The 19750-nt window shown below is 39.2% G+C and overlaps 1 protein-coding gene across 9 annotated transcripts in view; it reads left to right on the forward strand.

Annotated features, from left to right (window-relative positions):
• STX8 (syntaxin 8) overlaps positions 1–19750 on the forward strand; it is a 221375-nt gene that overhangs the window by 163850 nt on the left and 37775 nt on the right. The window contains exon 8 of one of the 9 annotated variants that reach the window (XM_016154664.2): positions 9514–9536. The exons of the other annotated variants lie outside the window; for them this stretch is intronic. Within the exon in view, the coding sequence (XP_016010150.1) occupies positions 9514–9521 (8 nt within the window). The 3' untranslated portion in view covers positions 9522–9536. Of the gene's footprint in view, positions 1–9513; positions 9537–19750 lie in introns of those variants that run through there. 9 annotated transcript variants of the gene reach the window in all.

Here is a 19750-nt window from a genome sequence, read left to right on the forward strand (position 1 = left end):
TATTTTTCAATGGAGAAATATCACGTTTTAGGAAGTATTGCATCTCATACTTTTTGGGTGTGACAACTGAAAGCCTTTAAAGATATGCTGCATTTTTGTAAAGACAGGCAAAAAATATCACCTCCAACTTGGATGCTAGGCGAGATAGGGTACAACAGTGGTCTTTGCCCTCACTGGGCTTATATTGCAGTGGGGGGAAGGAGCAGAGGCAGTAAACAGACATGTAAATATAATAATTACCAGCTGTGATAGTCTAGACAAACAGAAGACCCTCTGGATCTAGAGGCCCTGAAAAAGGACCCAGTTCTTCATTACTTACTTTATTAACATTATTAAGATCGTCGCTAGAAAGTGGTTTGGATAACATTAAGCACATTTAGGTAATTATGACAGATGAATGAAATACAATACCATTAGTTCCACATGAATGTGTTATAACATAGTCTCCAGTTACTCTTAAACTTGGACTAAGTGAAAAGTCAGTGAAGATCTAGATCTCTAGAGAACGAAAGCTTGCTATTTTTGTTCTTTCTTTTTGTGGGTCTTGTGTTCCTTCCTTCGTAGATACCGTTAAGTTAACCAAAGCCAGCACATCGATTTGATGATTTGTAAAACCTGGCCTCATTGCCTGTTGTTGCTTTGGCTGAAGTAAAAATGATGAGATCTCTGACTCTTAGTCATTCTCCCTGACGCCACCTCAACCCTCATTCCAATTCACCCAGTTCCCATTATGAAGCAGAAAAGACTGCTTAAGACCTGGTTTATTTACCTAATAAACTGGCTCTTGTATTGCCTGGGAAATGCTAAAATTTTTTAGCCAAGAAATCCTAGTAACAAGCAAACAGAGGTCCAGCAGTCAGGTCTGAAGAAACAACAAAATGAAGGTCAGCTAATATCGCCATTATTCTCCTTCCTGGTGGCCATGACAGCGCTGGGGTTTATTTGAAGATCCCAGACTTCGAATCATTGCTCGCATTGTTAGCTGCCCAAGTATTTTAGGCTCTGCCAACAGTTTCAGATATTAATGTATTCTAGAGATCAATGAATGAAGAATTCCTCTGCACTTTTTCCTTTTTAATTTTTTTTTTTTTTTTTACCCTTTCCATACACTTTGTTTGTAGTGTCTTTGTCTGCCAGACGTTGCTGGGCATTTCTAATGAGAAAGCAAAGAATTGCAGAAGGAAAAGGCAAAGGGGGGTAGGGAGAAGAGGACAGCAAGGAAAAACAGGGCGTGTTTAGCAGTTTAACTGTAAGGTGACCTTTTTACAAGCTAGTCAGGTGCACGGGAGTCATTGGGAAAAGCAGCGCTAGTGATGCAAATGCAAAGTGGAAAGCACATTTTTGGAAATGTCTAACTCATTGATTAGCTTCTCGCAACAAAACCGTACTTTTATTTTTGAACATCATTTTCCCTGCAGGACACCGGACCTCGGTGCTGCTTTAGTATTCATTCAGGCTTCATTATTACAGCCACCTCACAACCCACCCCGGGCAGCTGGTAAAAGGGGAAAAATTAAAGCAATTCATACTCCTGGTGACTTACTGCTGCAGAATAATTGGTTTCTGTTTGCAAAGAACATTATCACAGCAAAGCCCAGAAAACAGAAAGGTCTGTCTGAGAGAGGGTTTCTGGGGCTAGGGCAGAAAGTGGGGCGGCAGAGCGTGGGGCTTGTGAAAAATCAGACATTTTTGAAAAGGCAATTAGCTAATAATTAATTTTTAATATCATTCCATACTAGGATTTGTCCTTATGTGATATATGTACACACGCTGGTTTTTTAGCACCTCCTTTGATACCTCATGGAAATGTTAATGAGACGAAACCAGTTAAAGAGCTCTTTAGTCAGCTCAGTGCTTTGGGGAAGGCCAGAATGAAATGCAGACCCTCTGAGGGCTTCTCTGACACACAAGAAGTCCCTTTGTTTCCTGTCTTATAAACCAGAGGCATGTCTAAAATTGCAGGGAAAGTGAGAGGGGGCTGAAGAGTTGGCGCCGGAGGCTTGGCTTTCTATATTTAAAAAAGAGAAAAAATTGCTCGCTAGTTATTCGTGCCTGGATTTGATAGGCAGTCTAGGGTGTTTTTGAAGTTCCGAGGGAAGGTTCTCTGAAGATGTAAGCGGGATCTGTCTTTCACTTAGACTTAATTAAGAAACTTGCTGGCTTTGTCTGTAGGGGGCCCATTACGCACAAGCTGCAGCCCCCTCTGAATAGGGGCTCAGCCTGGAAAGTGTATACATGCCATACCGCCTTTGTGTCGTGTTGCCAAACTGGAGGCAGGAGCAAGTGCAGACGAGGCTCTGCCAGAGGTCATCCCTTGTTGTTCATAACTGTGAGCCCACGGCCCAAACAGAAAGCTAAAGCAAGTGGAGGGACATTCCTTAGGGACCTAGAACTAATGAACCTTTTATAAAATGAATATAGTAAACAAAAAAGTGGTGGTGGGGTAGAAGAGGGTCTGTCTGTTCTCCAGAGCCATGTTCATAAATCGTAGAGATGGGTTGGAGGGTGAACACAAGAGGTAAACAGCGTCCTCCGGAGTGCTTTGTATGTCATCCAAGGGGTGGTTTGAGCCCGGCTTCAGGCACAATCTCACCCCTGGTCTCTTTCTACCCAGCCCAGGAGTAAGTTTGTCTGGTCACTGTTCTTGTAACCTTGAGAATAGTTTCCCCCTGGTGGGCTACTGTGGCCTACCCTATTTAGAATAAAGTTGCTGAATGCTGGAGAATAAAGAGCAGTTGGAAGGCTGTGAGCAGTGGTTAATCAGCTAATTCGCATTTCAAAAGACTAATAAGAGGTGATAAATTCAAATAAAGCCCTGGTATGAGTACTTTACTCACTCTGAAAAGCCTACGGAGCTACTCTCCTCAGGCTTCTTTCTCCCTGTGCACCTCTCTCCCTTTCCCTTTGAAGCTGCGGGGACCTCCCAGGATACCTTTGCCCTCTTCTTCCCTCAGGGCAGGCCCTCCTGCAGCCCTGAACCTTCCTCCTGGCAGTGACCGGCTGCACCCTCTACGCGGGAGCAGGTAGCCTTCAGGGCCTGCTGCTCCCTGTCGCCCCAGCCCTGGTCCTTTTTGCCTGGACCCTCAGAGCCCCTTTGCTTCTCTACACCTCATTGACCTTTTCAGATCCAATCTCAGATTCCAGATAAATGATAACCGCATTATTTGTTCATCTCTACCTCCCCTGATCTGTGATATCTAGAAGCCCTTGGTCAACTCCAGCTGCCATTTGCTCGGCTGTGAGAGGAGGGACCCTGCCTATTACTTTGGCATTAAGTGTCCTACCCTGAGACCCGGTTTGTGACTGCCTGAGTGGTCTGGCAGGATTCGAAATGGCTGCACATCTTCACCACTTCATCTCTGTCACTGCAGCCTTTTGCCCCTGCTCACATTTCTGCTACTTAAAGTTGGGTGGGCTGCATCGTAGGCTTCCCAGGGAGGCTCCTCATAATTGGGTCTTTCTGCTGTTACAAGCTAATGGCCCTGTCCTGGAACCAGTGTCACTCCCCCAGTAACTGGAAAATAAACCAGCCAGCCAAATGGCACTGTAGAAATAGAGCTGTAATGCCAACGATCAAGTGATTTTGTTTCAGCCAGAAGTTCAGTTCAAGAGTTGGAAAATGAGCTTTGTCAAAACTCTCTTTTCTCTTCTCCCAACCCTTGGCAGAATGTAGAATGTTGTTGCCATCGATAGAACATGCCTGTAAAATGTAAAGACAATAATTTCCTGGAGCATCCTTGGCCCAGATGCCAGAAGCAGCTTCACCATGTTCAACACTTCTGGTTTTTTCTGAGGCGGTAATATTTGTGTGGGATCTTTCTTAAGTGGTTCCTGGCTTTCCAGAGCACGTCAGCCCCATCATGCTCTGGAAATCCATTAGGAACTCAGCTATTATCTCAGTCACATACTTTGAGGGAAGACATTCCATCTGCTGGCCAGGAGTGATGTGGAATTCCCCTGAATTTCATCCTTGACAATTTGATGACAGTTAGGGATATCCTTACAAGCCCTGAGATGACCATCGGCCTGGAAAGGTATATCTGTCAGCTGGCCACCTTTAAAGTTTGTCACTCATAATAAAGGCTTTCTGCTTAGCATACCCTCTCATTATCAGGAGCAACTTCATTTGACTCTTATTTAGACCCCGAATTATTCTAGAAGGAGTCCTACTTTCAGAAGAAGTGTGGACCAGATGACCACCCAGAGCCCTTCCATGTGAACATGTGCCAGCATTCATGTCACCACCGGGTACACATGGCCTAATAAATTCTGCCTCAGGACACAAGCTCTATTTGCTGTCTATCAGTTGAGGAATTATCAGAGTGATAACTTCGTAACAGAGTCCAATTTTATATCAGAAAGTGTTCTCAGCTATAATAAGCAACGGGGACCATTTCTGATTACTTAAGTACAACAGGAATTCATTAAAAGGATACTGAGTAGTTTGAAAAATAAATCATTGAGAAGACTGCAGAACCAGGCTAGAACATGGGGAGAAACCAACGGTGGCTAGAACTATAAGCACACCTGCCATAGAGCCATCTAGTGGAAAGTCTCATTGCAACACATGCCAGACACCCCGCTTTGGCTAACACTGCCAGTGTCGGACACCAGAGGCTGCAGCTAGAGGGGTTGCCAGTGATGTTCCTGGAAAATTAAAATTGTCGCCTCCACCACCAGAACGAATTCTCCATGCTCCAAAGTCGTAGCACCTGACTGGCTGTGTGCTCGCTGGCAGGGAGGCAGGGGAATGCCAGCATTTGGCCCTTTTGTTCCTAATTCCTGCCAAGGCTCACATAGCTAAGAATTCCTCAAATATAAGAAATAAGTTTAGATGCTGAGCAGCTGAAAAACTAACATGTGGCTACCGCCAACTTCCAGCTTTATTGGGAGTTATTTGCCAAAGATGGATTCCTCTCCCTGAACCATGTAGCTTTATCCGAGGCAAGCTACGTAATTTGTGGAGCCCAGTGAAAAATGAAAATGAGGGTCTGTTGATCAGAAGTTAAAAAGAATTTCAGGAGGAGGTAGATGGGGTAAAGAGAGTCAAATATAGGGGTTGGGGGAGGGTGAAGTGGGTAAAGGGGATCGAATATATGGTAGCTGAAGAAAACTGGACTTTGGGTGGTAAACACAATAGAATACACAGATGTCAAGTTACAATGTACACTTGAAAATTATATAATTGTATTAACCAATGTTACTTACCTTAATAAACTTAATTTTTTTAAAAAAAGAATATCAGGATGGCTACAGCAGAGCATTAAATGAAGCATGGGGTCCTTCTAAGCATGGGGCCCTGTATAACTGCTCTGGTCACACACCCATGAAGTCAGCCTTGGCTTCACCTTAACAGGGCCACAGATCCGCAGTTGGGTCTTGAAGCCTTTAAAAGGCTATACAAATGGATTCTGGTTTATCAGTGTTATTTCATTTTATTTTCTACTCACAACTTGAGGTGTGATTATAATTATCCCCATTTTATAGTTAGAGCAAATGAGGCTAGATTACAATGGAGCCATGATTCCAACCCAGGCCTACTGACTCTTCAGTTCCCCTTTTCATACACCATGTCACACTGTGCACAGGAGCGTACAGAGCGGAGAGCTGTGTCGCGTCCCTTGGAACATATGTGATGTTCTCAGGGCATCATCCTCCAGAGTTGTTCATGTTGTGGGAAAAAGACTACTCACTTAATTTAAAGTAAGACCTTGTTTTTCACTTCTAAGAACTGCATTGCAGGAAAGAGGGAAAGTAGTGCTTACCAGCCAGAAGCTAGGCCACCGCCATGCTCTAGTTAATTAAGGGGAGGATCATTTTAGAAACTATATAAATGTCTAACCAATGTACTGTATACTTGAAACTAATAATAAAATTTTCAAACAAAATAAACAAAAACAGGCTTTCTTTTGCATACAATTACAACTGTGCGTGTGTTATACCACATGATCTTGAGCAAGTCATTTATTCAGCTTCTTAGTGCTTCAGCTTTTTCAACTATTAAAATCCTTGACCTTCTTCCACAGCATAAGGTCGATGCCTCTCTGCCATGCGGTGGTACCCTGCTTGCCATCTCATTCTTGGAACCAGATCTCCAGTGCCCAAGTGCATTCCCATTGTTCCACCTTTCTTTCTGCCACCCACTCTAGCCCTCAGTTTCCCCCTTGAATGCCCACCCTGTACTATCTGCCAGCTCCAGCCCCTACCACGACCACCCACGACCTGCTCCATCAGCAAAATGCTTAGTCCAGGCTTCTTCTCTTTGCAGTCCTGGTCTGGGGCATCCTGAAGTAACACAACCTTTTCTTCCTTTCCCTCTTCTTTTCCTTTTAATCCACGTGTGTAGGTGTGACCTTCCCCCTCTTTCTGGTTCCTTGAGAGGCTACTGCAAAGCCTTCTGCAGAGCAGGCACTTAGGAATCCCACCGTTCTCACCGATGTCTTCTCCAGTGTCTGTCTTTCTCCTTTTCTTTTTTTAAACCTTTCTCAATTTCCTTCCTTTGACAGGACACGATATGAGATCAAGGCATATTTTAGGAATATTTACTGTATTTAAAAAATACAGGGTTATTTGATGTGTTTTTAATTTAAAAATCATAGATCTCAAGCAAAATATAGCTCTCTTTAAAAAGCTATGATGAATTTATTTTTTATGTCTATGTAGTCTTCAATCGATTTTTTCCCCTTAAGTATTTTTTTTATTATTACTTTTAACCCTAGGAAGGAGAAATTTCCAAAGGTTATTAGTTCATTAGCTGTTAGAAGGAATAATTGATCTGTCAACTCAAAGGATTTATAAGGATTTGGTTCACAGAATTCATGAAAGCAGTAGCATACGTTTAAATTCTGCCTCAAAAGAAAACATTTCAGAAGGGGCTTCCCCTTACTTTTTGCAAGATAAAAATTAGCATCTCTCTTGTGTTGAAAAGACCCTCTATTTTTTTTTTTAAAGAATCTCCCAATTTTAAGGAGCTACAGTTTCAGTATTTACACCTATGACTGAAATAATTGGATATGGATTTCAATGAAAAGAATGGATTATAAATATTATCAAGTTTCTTCCGATGTTGGTTCCCCCCCTCCGCCAGTAAAAGGAATGGAACACAACTAACATTTCTTTAACCTCAAATAAGGGTTTGCTTTTTTCTTTTCTTTTCTTTTTTTTAAGCAAATGCACCCAAATTGGGTTTGGTTCACAAAGGAAAGACTGACTGCAAAGCTAACAGACCCATCATTAGCCATCTCTGCCCTCTTAAATGGCCTGTCCATTCCACTGCTCACAATATAGGACTAAGGCCGTAAACAAGGGATCCAAGAGAACTCTGGACAAGAAACATACAATGGAGTGGGATAAATTTCTTTAGCATAAATAGCAGTCTCCAAGGGTGACTGGTGTGAATGGGTTCCTGCTGTGAGGGTCTCTGTGCCTACAGAGGAGATCTGTGGCTTTAAGAGCTATGGTCCCACCCCCTGGGCTGTGGAAGTGCTCAGTCTCCCCTGCTGGGCATGGTCCACAGGCCCCCTGTGGGCCTCCTCTTTCCTTTCAAGCTGTGAGTCCTAAGGAACTAAGTGACAGCTCCTCTTTCATTCTGCTGTGCAAATCCTTGAGCTGTTCCTAGTGCTTTCAAAAGGAAAATATAAGACATTTTACTTATTCTGTCCAGCAGGAGCATGGAAGTCTGGTAAGACCCAAGGTTATTCCAGCAGTAAGCCTGGGGGAGATCTTCCTCTTTGTCATGACTTGTAGTAGAAATTCCCTACATGACCAGTAACCCACAGTTTATACTTCCTACATCCTTTACATCATGCCCTATGGGATGTCATCTGGGTACTGTTCCCCCTACGACTTGTGTATGCTAGCCAATGTCAGGATAACCAGAGGGAAAGTATACTCGTAGAAATAAGTATATCCAATAGCATAGTTCAACGGTTAATTTCTCAGCAGTCATGAGCCAAAATATTCAGGTTCCAGAGTAAATATTTACTTTGAAAAGAATTAAATAATGTATATACAGTTGTTTAAAAAAAAAAATCAACCAGTCCTTTGCCTCATTCCTCCTCTTTCCTTGTCCTGATCCCGAGTCGGTCACTTAGAACCATTTTTGCTTTTCTTTCTGATGATTACTTGCATAGTACTAAATGATGTATTTATGTACACCAGTTTTTTCTCAGATTTAGATATCACCTGTTGATTTCCCAATCCGATCTATGGGTCTCACTCAAACTCTGTACATACTTCTCTTTCCAATATCATTATTTTTATTCCACTGTCAATTATTAGTGTAACTTTAAGTAATAAACTTCTATTTCCTGGTCCACTCATATGGACAGTACGCTTGCCTCACCCTCACCTTTTCTCATTTCTGTTACCCTTCCTTTCTATCAACTGTTGATAATTTGATTTCCATTTTGACCACAATTAAGATTTCTATACTGTGTCTGATTAGGCTGATTCCAAGTTAAAAGCCAATAAATAGCTTTTATATTATTACATCTGTATGAATATTGTGCATTGAAAAACCAAGAAGTGTGCTCTGGTTGATCATATTTCCTCCTCTACAAATCCTAAGTCATAATCCCTGTTAGTCAAAGGAGAATGTTCAAATCCATTCTCTTCATACATTCTGTCATTGGTTTAAAACCATGCCACATTTAGTTTAATGAAATTATTTTCAGATTTTATTGTTGATTTTGTAATTCCTCTGGTTGTTTTTTTCTTTTTTCTTGTTTCTTTTTTTTTCTTGGGAGAAAAAACATGTCTTTTTTACCATACCCCTGATATCTTCAACATCTAACTCACTCTATTCTTTTGAAGCTATTTCATTCTTCTAGAAGCCCTCCAACTTTCTGTTCTAATTTGCTTATTCTAAATTGCTTCTTACTTATACCAGAAACAAATTACACTACTTTTTTAAATATTGAAGTTTCCAATTGCCTTTTTTTCTTCTTCTTACATTCCTTAGCTGTATTTTGTCTTGAAGTTTCTCTAAACCGAATCCCCCCTTTTTCCTGGAAACCTAAATCCTCTAGCCCTCAAGCTTCCTGTTCTACCCTGGATGGGATTATGAATCTGTAAATATTGTTTACTGCTGAATCAAATAGTATGACACTATTATAGTTCTATTTTAGATAACTTTTTTATTTTCCAGATATTGATCATTCCTCTTGTTCTTTTGTTCAGTTTTCAATGCACTTGTGAGGAATTTTTCCCAATACGTCAACCTCTCTCTAAAATGCTTCACAATACTAATTTCCACATGGGAATAATGAGATAATCTCTCAAGGTTTCATTTATTTATTTTTTGGTTTGTCGGTTGTTTACTTTTTGTTTGTTGGGTTTTGGGGTTTGTGGGTTTTCCTCGAGGTTTCCCCCTTCTAGACTTCCTTTTTGCTCTGCTCTAAACTAGGTTGTTTTTGTTTTTTTTTCTGGGCTTTTTGCATGTTTTGTCATCCTGGTATTTCTATCTTGTACACTTATACTGTGTCTCTGATCTCATGTCTTCCTTTTTCTTAGATTTTTAACCCTCATTTTGCTGAACAGTATCCTCAACTTTCTAAAAAAGGTGCAAGAGTGGTATGTATGTCTTATGAATTTACGCATGTAAAAATGCTTTATTCCATCCTCATGCTCAATTGGTAACTTGACTGAGTGTAAAATTCTAAATTGTAAATTATTCAGAACTTGCTTTAATGTCTGATAACATCCGCTGTTGCTGATGAGAAGTCCAAGCAGTTTGATCTTGTTCCTTTGCTTGTGATCTGTTTTAACTTATCATTGTCATATTGTTTTTCATTCTGGAAGCTTTTAGGGGCTTTCTTTTAGTGTTGTTGTTTTCAAATGTCAAAACAACATGTCTCGTTTTGGGTCCTTTAATTTGTAAAAGCTCTTTCTTGATCGTTCCATTTTTATTGGATTTTGTCTTTTGTTTTCGCGGGTGCAGTATTTTTCCCAAGTCTCGACAAGAATACTAACTAGAGATTCTGGTCATTTTGTGTTTTGTTTTTAAGTTCTCTTCTGTTATCAGAATTATCTTTGTATCCTCTAGGGTCAGTTTTTCTATTTGTTTATCTGTGCAATGTCATGCTGCGGGCTTTGTTTTAAATGTTTGATGAATCTTGGATTCATATATACAAATCTGGAAGCAGAAAGGTTGGTGTCACCACCCACTTGCCCCTTTTGCCAAAAAGCAGGTAACTCTACTCTAGGACAGCAGCACCCACAACTAGCAGTTCTGTGCCCCAGAGACAATTTGCTTGATTTCTTCAGAGAAAACACTTCAGCTTTTTATGTAGGTGTAAACAAACAGTTGGCTGCCTGATAAATGGGAGGATCCATGTAAAGATCTTCAATGAACCCTGTATTTATTTCCATTTCTTACTCTCTCACTTGCTGTCTCTCAGTCTAGAGACTCTCAAGAGTTGTGCTTGGCGAGTTGGTGCCCTCTTCAGTTATGTCTCCTCCTCATGCGTTGTCTAAGCCACAGCTTCCTCCTTGGTTTGAGTAGTCAGCCCTATCCCTTTTGTATTCTGTCTTCCAGAAATTTGTGGAGCTCTCTGTCACCGATGTTCCTCTCTAGTTCTCTTTATTGTTGCCGAGCTTTTCCTCTCTTATGCCTCTCGTCTTCTTTATCTCCTCGTTAACCGTATCTTTTCCAGAGTAAATCTGATCTAATATCTGTTATTGCAATTCATATGTCCAAATGTTTAATGTAGAAATCTTAGCGGACAACCTTAATAAGACAGAGGTCAGGGCTTGTCCACATCTGGGACTTAGACAGGTCAACAGGTATTCTTTGAGTGTGTACTACAGTCACCATTATAGGATATATAAAGATGTAAAAGATATTTTCCCAATCTCATAATCTCATGGGAAGCCTACAGTATAGGAAGGTGAAGGCCCAGAATTATGGGCATACTTAGAGGTTTAGCATTTTGATTAGAATGAACCTCAAACAGCTACCTGGTAATCCTTTTCCTCACAGAAATTGGAAATTGGCAAATGATACAATAAAAGGCATGTGATAACTAATTCATTCTTAATTTATCAAAGAATTTTAGATTGCAAAGAACTGAGAAAAACACAGAAGTCCATCAGATACATACCCTATGCCAAGAAGGAGAGATGTATCTAGGTAGCTTTTTTTTTTTTATGCATGCAGGAAAAATTTTTTTAGGTTACAGAACTGTATACATTTTTTTAAAAACTGCTATGTGGAATACCCAAACATTTTTAAATGACTTAGGAAACTGGCACATCTTTAGTGAGCAAATTCTACTTCCATAGTTTTCTCTGCCCCTACCCTCAGTGTTCGGCTATAGAATATTTATTTATTTATCTTGTTTAGTATTTCTGTCTTAGTCAACGAGATAAATAACTTAAATACAAGGCAAAATGAGATAAACTGTGTACAAGGAATATAGGTAAAGTGTTGTGAGAATTTGAAGTAAAGGGGAAAATTACTTCCTGCGTGTGTGGAGTAAGGGAAATTCAAACAGGCTCATTGAAAGAGAGGATTTGGACAAGTGGCTATGGTGAGGAGAGAGTGGTGCATGGGTGAGTTGAGGGTGTGGGAAGAAATTCATCTCAACTGGAACCAGAATTTCAAAGATGCTCATAATACGTCATCATGAAGTCATTCCCTTTTCCTAGAACATTGCTTCTAGCACTGGCTTAATTGAAGCATGGATTTCCTCTGACAGCACTTCATTTGGTTGAGAGTCTTTATTCTTCCATGACTTTACTATCTTAGAACCATAAAAATACAGCTCCCTATCCCCCTTCCTTCTCAGCACCCTGTCCTCTTGTTAGGCATTCCAGGGAAGTCCATGCTGTTTGGTATGAACATCTTTCCATCCTCCTCAGTGCCACTATTGTCAGATAGTTTTGATTGGCTTCCTCACCACCTGCTTCACCACTCTCCTTCCTTTTCTCCCTAAATTACAGATGTTGGAAAGTTAAAAGGTACATTTCTCAGGCTTCTTGCCACAAGGAAGCCACATGTGGACTGGTTTCTACATTAGAAGACCTGAGGGTAGAAGTGACTGGTGCAGGGTGTTAGCAGTTGCACATAGAGATCAGATTTTCAGGCGGACTTAATGGTTGGGAGCATTAGGGGAAAGATTCTAGCCCTAATTCCTATGGTCCTGTGTAGCATGTAGCAGGTAGCTGCAGAAAAACTGCCCTATGTGGTTGGCTTTGATGGTCATAGTTGTATATTCTCCAAATCTGATTTTCTGGTTTTCCTAAAGATTTTGTTAAGCAACCAGAATGGACGTTTCAACAATAACGAAAGACCCCACTGATATAATATATTTCAACTTTCCGGTCATTCATTCATGTTCCTTGAGGATTTTGACACTCAATTCACAGTTATCTCTTTCACCTATCTTCCAGCTGTCATACTAGGAGTGGAAAGATTCTGCCTTGATGATCTATCCATACTGTAGTTTCATCATTTCTTCGTTTCCATGGCTACAGCCTGGAGTTCATATATCTGGAACTGTACCACCTCTAAATTTTCCTCTCTGACCCGAACCATCTGTCATTCCACTTTCTCACTCTAGTCACACCTGCTCTTTAACCTTTTAGTGACCTTCAGACTCATAATCCTTCTCTATTCTCCTAACGTATCAGTCCGGCTTTTTTTCCCTATAAGCCCCAACCCATTTGGTATTCATTTCAACTACACTCCCACCAGCACACAATTTCCTCACCCTTTGGACTTACCTGTGCATTCACTGTGTCTTATGATAACTTTAAAATGTGGAATAGCCCCTCTGTCTCCACATATTTAATAATAAGAATATAACATTAGCTAATGCCTGTAAAGTGCTTACCATGTACCAGGCACCGTTCCAAGCACTTTAATATATTAATTCCTTGAATCTTCACAACAGTCCAATGAGATAGGGACATTTGATGTCCACACTTTACCAATGAGGAAACTGAAGCACAGAAAGGTTAAGTTATTTGCCCAAGGCCACACAGTCTACTAAATGGTTGAGCTGGAATTCAAACTATTCATGTTTGTAATAACTGCACTCTATTTGCATTGCCTTTTTTAAAAAAAAAAAGATGCCAAGATATCTGTGCATCTTTACATGGACATTAAAAAATCTTTTCTAACCATAAATATGATTAATATCTCATTGTTATATCTTATATTTTGCTTTTGAAAAGCAGTACTCCATTAATATATCTGCCATTTTTTAATGAAAAATTTTTATTTTTATCTCTCTCATTATTTCCTTGCTGTGCCTTCTGATTTGAATCTCAATTCCGTTGGTGAAATATAGTGTCATACTATTGCAGATAGATGTGTTCAGGCAGCTATTAAATAGCTAGAGTGATGGATTTTCTGTATTACCCTCCAGATATCAATTCTGTTCTATCTAGTAATGCATATTCTCATAAATGAAGCATAGCAGTTTGGGATATAAACTGGTACTTTCTGCCTCTACTGTTTTCCAAGATAATCTAGTGTAGTGTTACACTTTGAGTTCCAAAATCAGACAGTATAGATTTGAATCCCAGCTCAAGCACTGAGATCATGCGTAAGTTTCTTAACCTCTTAAGCTTCAGGTATTTCATTTATAAAAATCATAGTAGCCATATTGTAGACTAAATGTGAATAAATAGATCACCGTGGACTACCACCACCCCTATGCCCCAAACAACCCCCACTCCAAAAGGTTAATCCTAGAACATATAACACTCTCTTTCCATAAACAAGCACGTACCTTTTGTACAAACACAAAACAGTTTCAAGAATTTTGATGAATTATAAAGTTAACTGAAGGTTTCATATTGAGACAGAAGAACAGGTTACATTATACCCCACAAAGCCAATTTTCCCTTTCAAAAAAAAGTCACTGCTTTGTCATCCACTACTCTTTTCCCAGAAGTCCCCTTCAGCTTCATTGGTCCTGACCCTCCTGGCCCACCTCAGGCAAAATCTCTCCAGTTCTTCTGCTTTCTCAGATAGCAGGGAGGAAGCCTAAATTCCTGGGAAGCAGTGACTATTTCATTTATAAGAAAAGAAGCAGAAGTATTTTACCCCATTAAGTATTTCAATCTAAGCTTGACTTAGAGAGTTGGTAATTCCTTGAGTATTCCGAGAGTAATGGTGAGTGTGAGTGCACGTCCCTGTTTTGGAATGTCTCCAGTTGCAGTTGTGCTCCTCACAAGGAAATGTCATGCTTGTTTATACCATCTGTTCACAATTCAGTCCCTGGACATGGAGTTGACATTCATACTAACAGCCTCCTCCATAAAGTTCTCTTAGTGAGATTTTGTTAATCAGAGCTCCTGGTTGGTTGGTTGGTTGGTTGGTCGGTTTTCCCCTCTTGCCAGAAAATAAGGGTTCACTTTCTGTCTCTAGCTCATGCTTACATTTATTTACATTACTTTTTCTGGACATTTTTTTTGAAACATCATTTCAAGCTGTACATCAACTTGACTAATAATAAACTTGATCATTGATCAATCTGTGCTATAAGGAAGTAAGTACTTCTTACAGAGAAGATATATTTTGTCACCATAGACTTGAAAATGGCTGTGAATCAGGTATGAAGTGGTTTCTATTGCTATGAAATTTGTGGAGTTAATGCAAGGAAGTCAGTAAGACCATGTTTTCCTAGAGTAATCATTTCGTTTGCTTTAGTGTTTGTACTTCTCTTTTAGAAAAATTTTTTAATCTTCCAAGTCTGATGACCTCCCAATTTCCTTTGATTTGCTTCATGTATGATGAATCTCACCCATCAGAACTAAAGAACTCACTCATTTGAAAAGTTAAATGAAAATTCAGCAGAGTGGGAGTATTTGTTGCTTCCAAAGAAGGTTCTTCATTGTAGGTTATCCAGGAGCCAGTAATGAATGTGCACTATCAGGGGCCAGGGATTTCAGGGGATGAATTTCCCAGGGTTTAATCATTTCATAAGGCCTCTGAGTGTGACTTTTTCCCCAATAATCTACTTATCTCAGTAATTTACCCCTCCTACTGCATTGCAAGGAAAATGAGTCTCCCAGGTTGTTTGCATGATAAGTAGCTGGGAATTGTGTGAGCCATTCAAGAAGCAGCCCTGAGTTAATTGTAGCAGCCTGAGCTAATGGTTTCCCATGTTAGTTGGCAGGTTAAGTGAAGAAGAGGACTTGAAAACAGCCTTTATCACAAGAAGCATGCATTTGAAAAGCTGAAATCTTAAAAATGTTTGCTTCATGGAAGATATTTTCCCTTGCAATATAAATGGGTGAGAAAAATGTTCTTCCAGAGATAGGACTAGCAGTTTTGCAAATAGCTCTGGATATTGGCTACTTGGAAGAGTTTGAGGAGTTTTTTGTTTTTGTTTTAACAATGAATCACGCTAATTTGCCCCCCACTCCCTTTTTTTAGTTAAGTCAGAATTGAAGAATAAGCTGCTCGTTTCAAGCAAACAAGTAGAAAATCATTTAGAAAGAAAGAAAATATGCTTCCTTTAATTTCCTGATTGTATTTTTTCAGGTTCATTTCACATTTATCCTTGAAGTCTTTAGTACTGTAACACATCAACTAGCATGTACAAAATGGATTTTCTATTTAGGAAAAAAGTCATTGGAATACAGTTTACTTTGAAAGGAGGGCACAAGGATATTGTCTGCACTGTATCATTAGAAGTAGAGAGGGTTGCTTGTAATCTTGTATAGATTTTGAATGTCTTGAAATGTGAGGAAATTGAATCAAAATTAAGTCGGAACAAAAGTACTATGTTTCCCACATTACATAAGTACTAACTAAAGCTCAGAAAGTTTAGAGGGAGGAGAGCAAGTTCCTGTTGGGAAGGAGGCCATGGAAAAAGGAAGAACCAGAAACACCTGCTCGTCTCTCTCTGTTTACCCTCTCTGCCTGGTCAGTGCCTTCCTATCCTTCAGATCTCAGCTCAGACATCACTTCCTCGAGGAAGCCCTTCCTATTACATATACTAGGGAGTCTTCTGCACTCTTACATCTTTTTTTTCATAACATTTGCATCAGATAGGTGGGAGGAAGCCTAAAATGCACAATTTTTGGTATGGTCAAATTATTATCTCTTTCTCCCCACAAAAATTTACATGAATATGTAAGGATATGGTCTGTTTCTTACTTGTGATTATAATCTCAGTATCTAAATTCTCAAAAAATATTTGCTGAATGAATGGCTGAGTGGACGAGAGTACAGTTGTTAAAAGTATTTCTTGGGAAGGATGTTGAGGTGAGTTCATGGATTTAACTGATGGCTATGCAGAAAGAATGTAAAAAGTTTGTTAAAAGGAAGACAGAAGAAGAAAAGAAGCATGAACCTAGAAAGTGTAAAGATACATGGGAGCAAAAATGTGGAAGTGTGAAATAGTCCATATATAAACTGGCCTTGGGATATACAAATGAGAAAAGAATGAATTTTGAGAGGTTTTTCTAAGAAACAGATGACTAAATATACCAGCCAGGTTTCCAACATAAAATAGATGGCGTACTCAGTTGGATAACTTAAAGAGATATAGGCAGGGATAGGGGAACCAACAAGAGATATTGGGATGCACAGGGACCAGCAATAGTGAGGAACTATTACTCTTACTTATATCCATCCTCCATCCCAAAGGAGTAAGGGGAGAAAATAGTGTTCCTCGAGCTTAGTAAGAACCATAGAGGAGGACGGCAGGCATTAGGTGTGGTTATAAATGGGGTATGGAGGGGAGGGGGAAGGGTGTAGCCATTGCCAGAACTACAGTGCTGAAGCAAGGAGGGAACAGAAGAAATAAATACTCCAGCTTCTCTCTCTCCTGACCTCTGACTTCCAGCCAGTGCTTCCATTTGCCAAACCCAACAGGAAGCCAGAAGGCGAGATAGCCCAGGGGATGCAGTGTGTGGGGGTTAGCTCCCCACACACCCAAAGCAGAGTGCAGAGAAGAGAGGAAAAAGGATCCGGAGAGACAAGTGGAAAATAATCAGCCCATTGAGGGAATTTAGATTCATGTCTTTCTGTTTATTTTGTTGGTAGTGGTAAAAATTTGTGTGAAGTACATAAATTATATATTGTAGTGACATCGATTATTTAAGACTGTGGCAAATGAGTTGTTTTAGTGGTCAGTTTTTCCAAAGACCTGCAGTTTTACTTTTTATCTTTTCTATTTACTTACATATTTAGATATATTTTGATACAATGAACGAGGTATACCCTGAGAAATTTTTCTTCTCTCCTGTCTTCTTGAGTCTTTCGCTACTCCATAATGTCCATATTGGTAAATCCTTGTATTAGTTTCTCATGTTTCCTCCTAGTGTTTCTTTTTGTAGACACGAGCAAATATGAAAAGATATGTGTATGTTTGTGTGTATATATATGTCATATCCCTATTGCCCCATATGAAAGGTAGCATATTGTATATATACTCTTCTGCACATTATTTTATATACATATAGGTTTAGCTATAGGATAAATACCCAGTCATGGAAATTTTGATAAATTTTGCTATATTGCCCTCTATAAGGACTGTAAAGTTTATTACTTCCAGCAGTATTGTATAAGAGCATTTACCCACAGCCTTACTGCAAGAGTATGTTGCTCAGCTTTTGGAATTTTGCCAATTCGATAGGTGAAAATATTATTTCATTGTATTAGGTTGAACCACATGAAATTACAATTTATGTAGGTCAGAAGTTAGAACATTGGTAATTTCATATGGTTCAACCTAATAAATTTATTTTGTATTTTTCTTATGAGTGAAACAGAATACCCTTTAATATTTTGAAGACTGTATTTCTTTTTGTCCTGAACAGTCTGTTGATGTTCTTTGTGCATTTTTCTGTTGCTGGTCTTTTCTTACCCATTTTATGGAATCTTTTACACATTAGAGAGAAAGGTCTTTTGTAATAATGAGTTTCACATATTTTTTCCTTATTTATTTGTCTTTTGACTTTGCTTATGATGATTTTTTTGCATATAGCCGTCATATAAATGGGACTGTGCAGTTCAAACTCATGTTGTTCAAAGGTCAACTGTATATTGTTCCAAATGGCTATTATAGTAGCTTGTTCTTTACTCTGTGTGTGTATTTGTACATGTGTGTTATATAGTCTCAAAAATATTGACATTGGTAAATGACAGAATTAGAGTTATTCCATTTTCCAAGTTTTGTTCATCTATATTGTATTCAATAAATTATTAATTTTTCAACCATATATTAAATTTGCAACATCTTAAAAGAAGATATTTTAAGGAATGTCACTATACACACACACACACACACACACACACACACACACCTATATATATGTATATACATATATAATTTCCAGCCTTAAAGGTAAAATAAATTTCTAGGAAATAAAATTAACCTTCCAAATTAGTATATGATCATGGTTATACCCATAATCAGTAAAAATAATGATGAACCTATTAAATAAATGGTGTTAGAACAACTGAGTAGTCATCTGGAAAAAGAAAAAGTTGAATCTACAGGATAAACTCCCTATGGATCAAAATTTTAAATGCAACAAACAAAACCATTAAAATTCTAGGAAAAAAATTATAGAAGAATTGTTTTTATCTTTGGAGTAAAGATGATTTACTCTAATTCAAAATCTTGGTGTCATGTAAGAAAAGACTGATAATTACAATTACATGAAAATTAGAAACTTTTTAGAAAAAGAAAGATCTCTTCTATAGTGGGTAATTCCTTTTTCTTTTTAGTTTATTGAAGTTTAATTTACATAGAGTAAAATTCAACATTTTTATGTGACCAATTTTGTGAGTTTTCACAAACAATGTAGTTGTGTAACCACCATCACAGTCAAAATATCAAAGATTCCCACTGTCCCAAATAGTTCCCTCATACTTAGTGGTCAGTTCCTTCCCTCCCTTCTCCACCTCCACACCTCGTCCCTGCAGTCACTGATCTGAATTCTGTCCCTAATTGTTTTGCCTTTTCAAGGCTCATTCTTGGCCCACTCTCTCTCTTTGTCTTATCTCTTTCCCGTGCTGCATGGATCCTCGTCCCCATGGTCAAAGGTAGGCATAGATACATCATGCTACAGGAAGAAAAAAAAAAACATTAACATGCATCGCTACATTTTGAGACATGTTTTGAGACATAGAAGTTGGACACAGTACATCTGCTCACTTTCCATTAGTAAGAATTTAGCTATATGCTCACCTAGCTGCAAAATGTACTCTGTTACTGGTGAAGAAAGGGAAAGTGAATTTTGATGGACTAATCAATCCAGCAGTAACCTCTGCAGCCTAGCCACCCACATATCCACAACTATCTTTTGTTCACACAGAGAACACACCCTCTTCCCAAGGGAGACAACCCCAAACACCATCCAGTTACTGCATCTAACTCAAAGGCCAGGATTTCTCAGTGATGGAAAGCCTTCTCCAACAGGTTCTGAAGTGGTTCCTGTGATCTACTGACCTCAGAACTAAAACACAAGCTATTTGTATCTCCCCTTCCTATCTCTTCAACATCCAAGTTCCCTTTCTGTACATAGTTCTGGCTGATTTTTTGACTTTCAACTAGACTCATACTGTCTTCCCCATTTTAAAAGCAACTATTTTGGGGTTACCAATGATAGATTTAAGAGGGACTGCAGTAACTGGATCTCTGCCAAGGGGCCGAACCTCTTTTTTTTTGGCCTCATGGGAAGCCATTAAGAAAGGCTCTGAACACCCACAGTCTCATCTTCCACTGTTTGAGGTACAGCAGAACTTTGCTTTTCCAACTCTGGGAGTCCCCAGTTTTCT

Source organism: Rousettus aegyptiacus, unplaced genomic scaffold, assembly GCF_014176215.1.
Source record: "Rousettus aegyptiacus isolate mRouAeg1 unplaced genomic scaffold, mRouAeg1.p scaffold_m13_p_6, whole genome shotgun sequence".
Classification (NCBI taxonomy): Eukaryota; Metazoa; Chordata; class Mammalia; order Chiroptera; family Pteropodidae; genus Rousettus; species Rousettus aegyptiacus.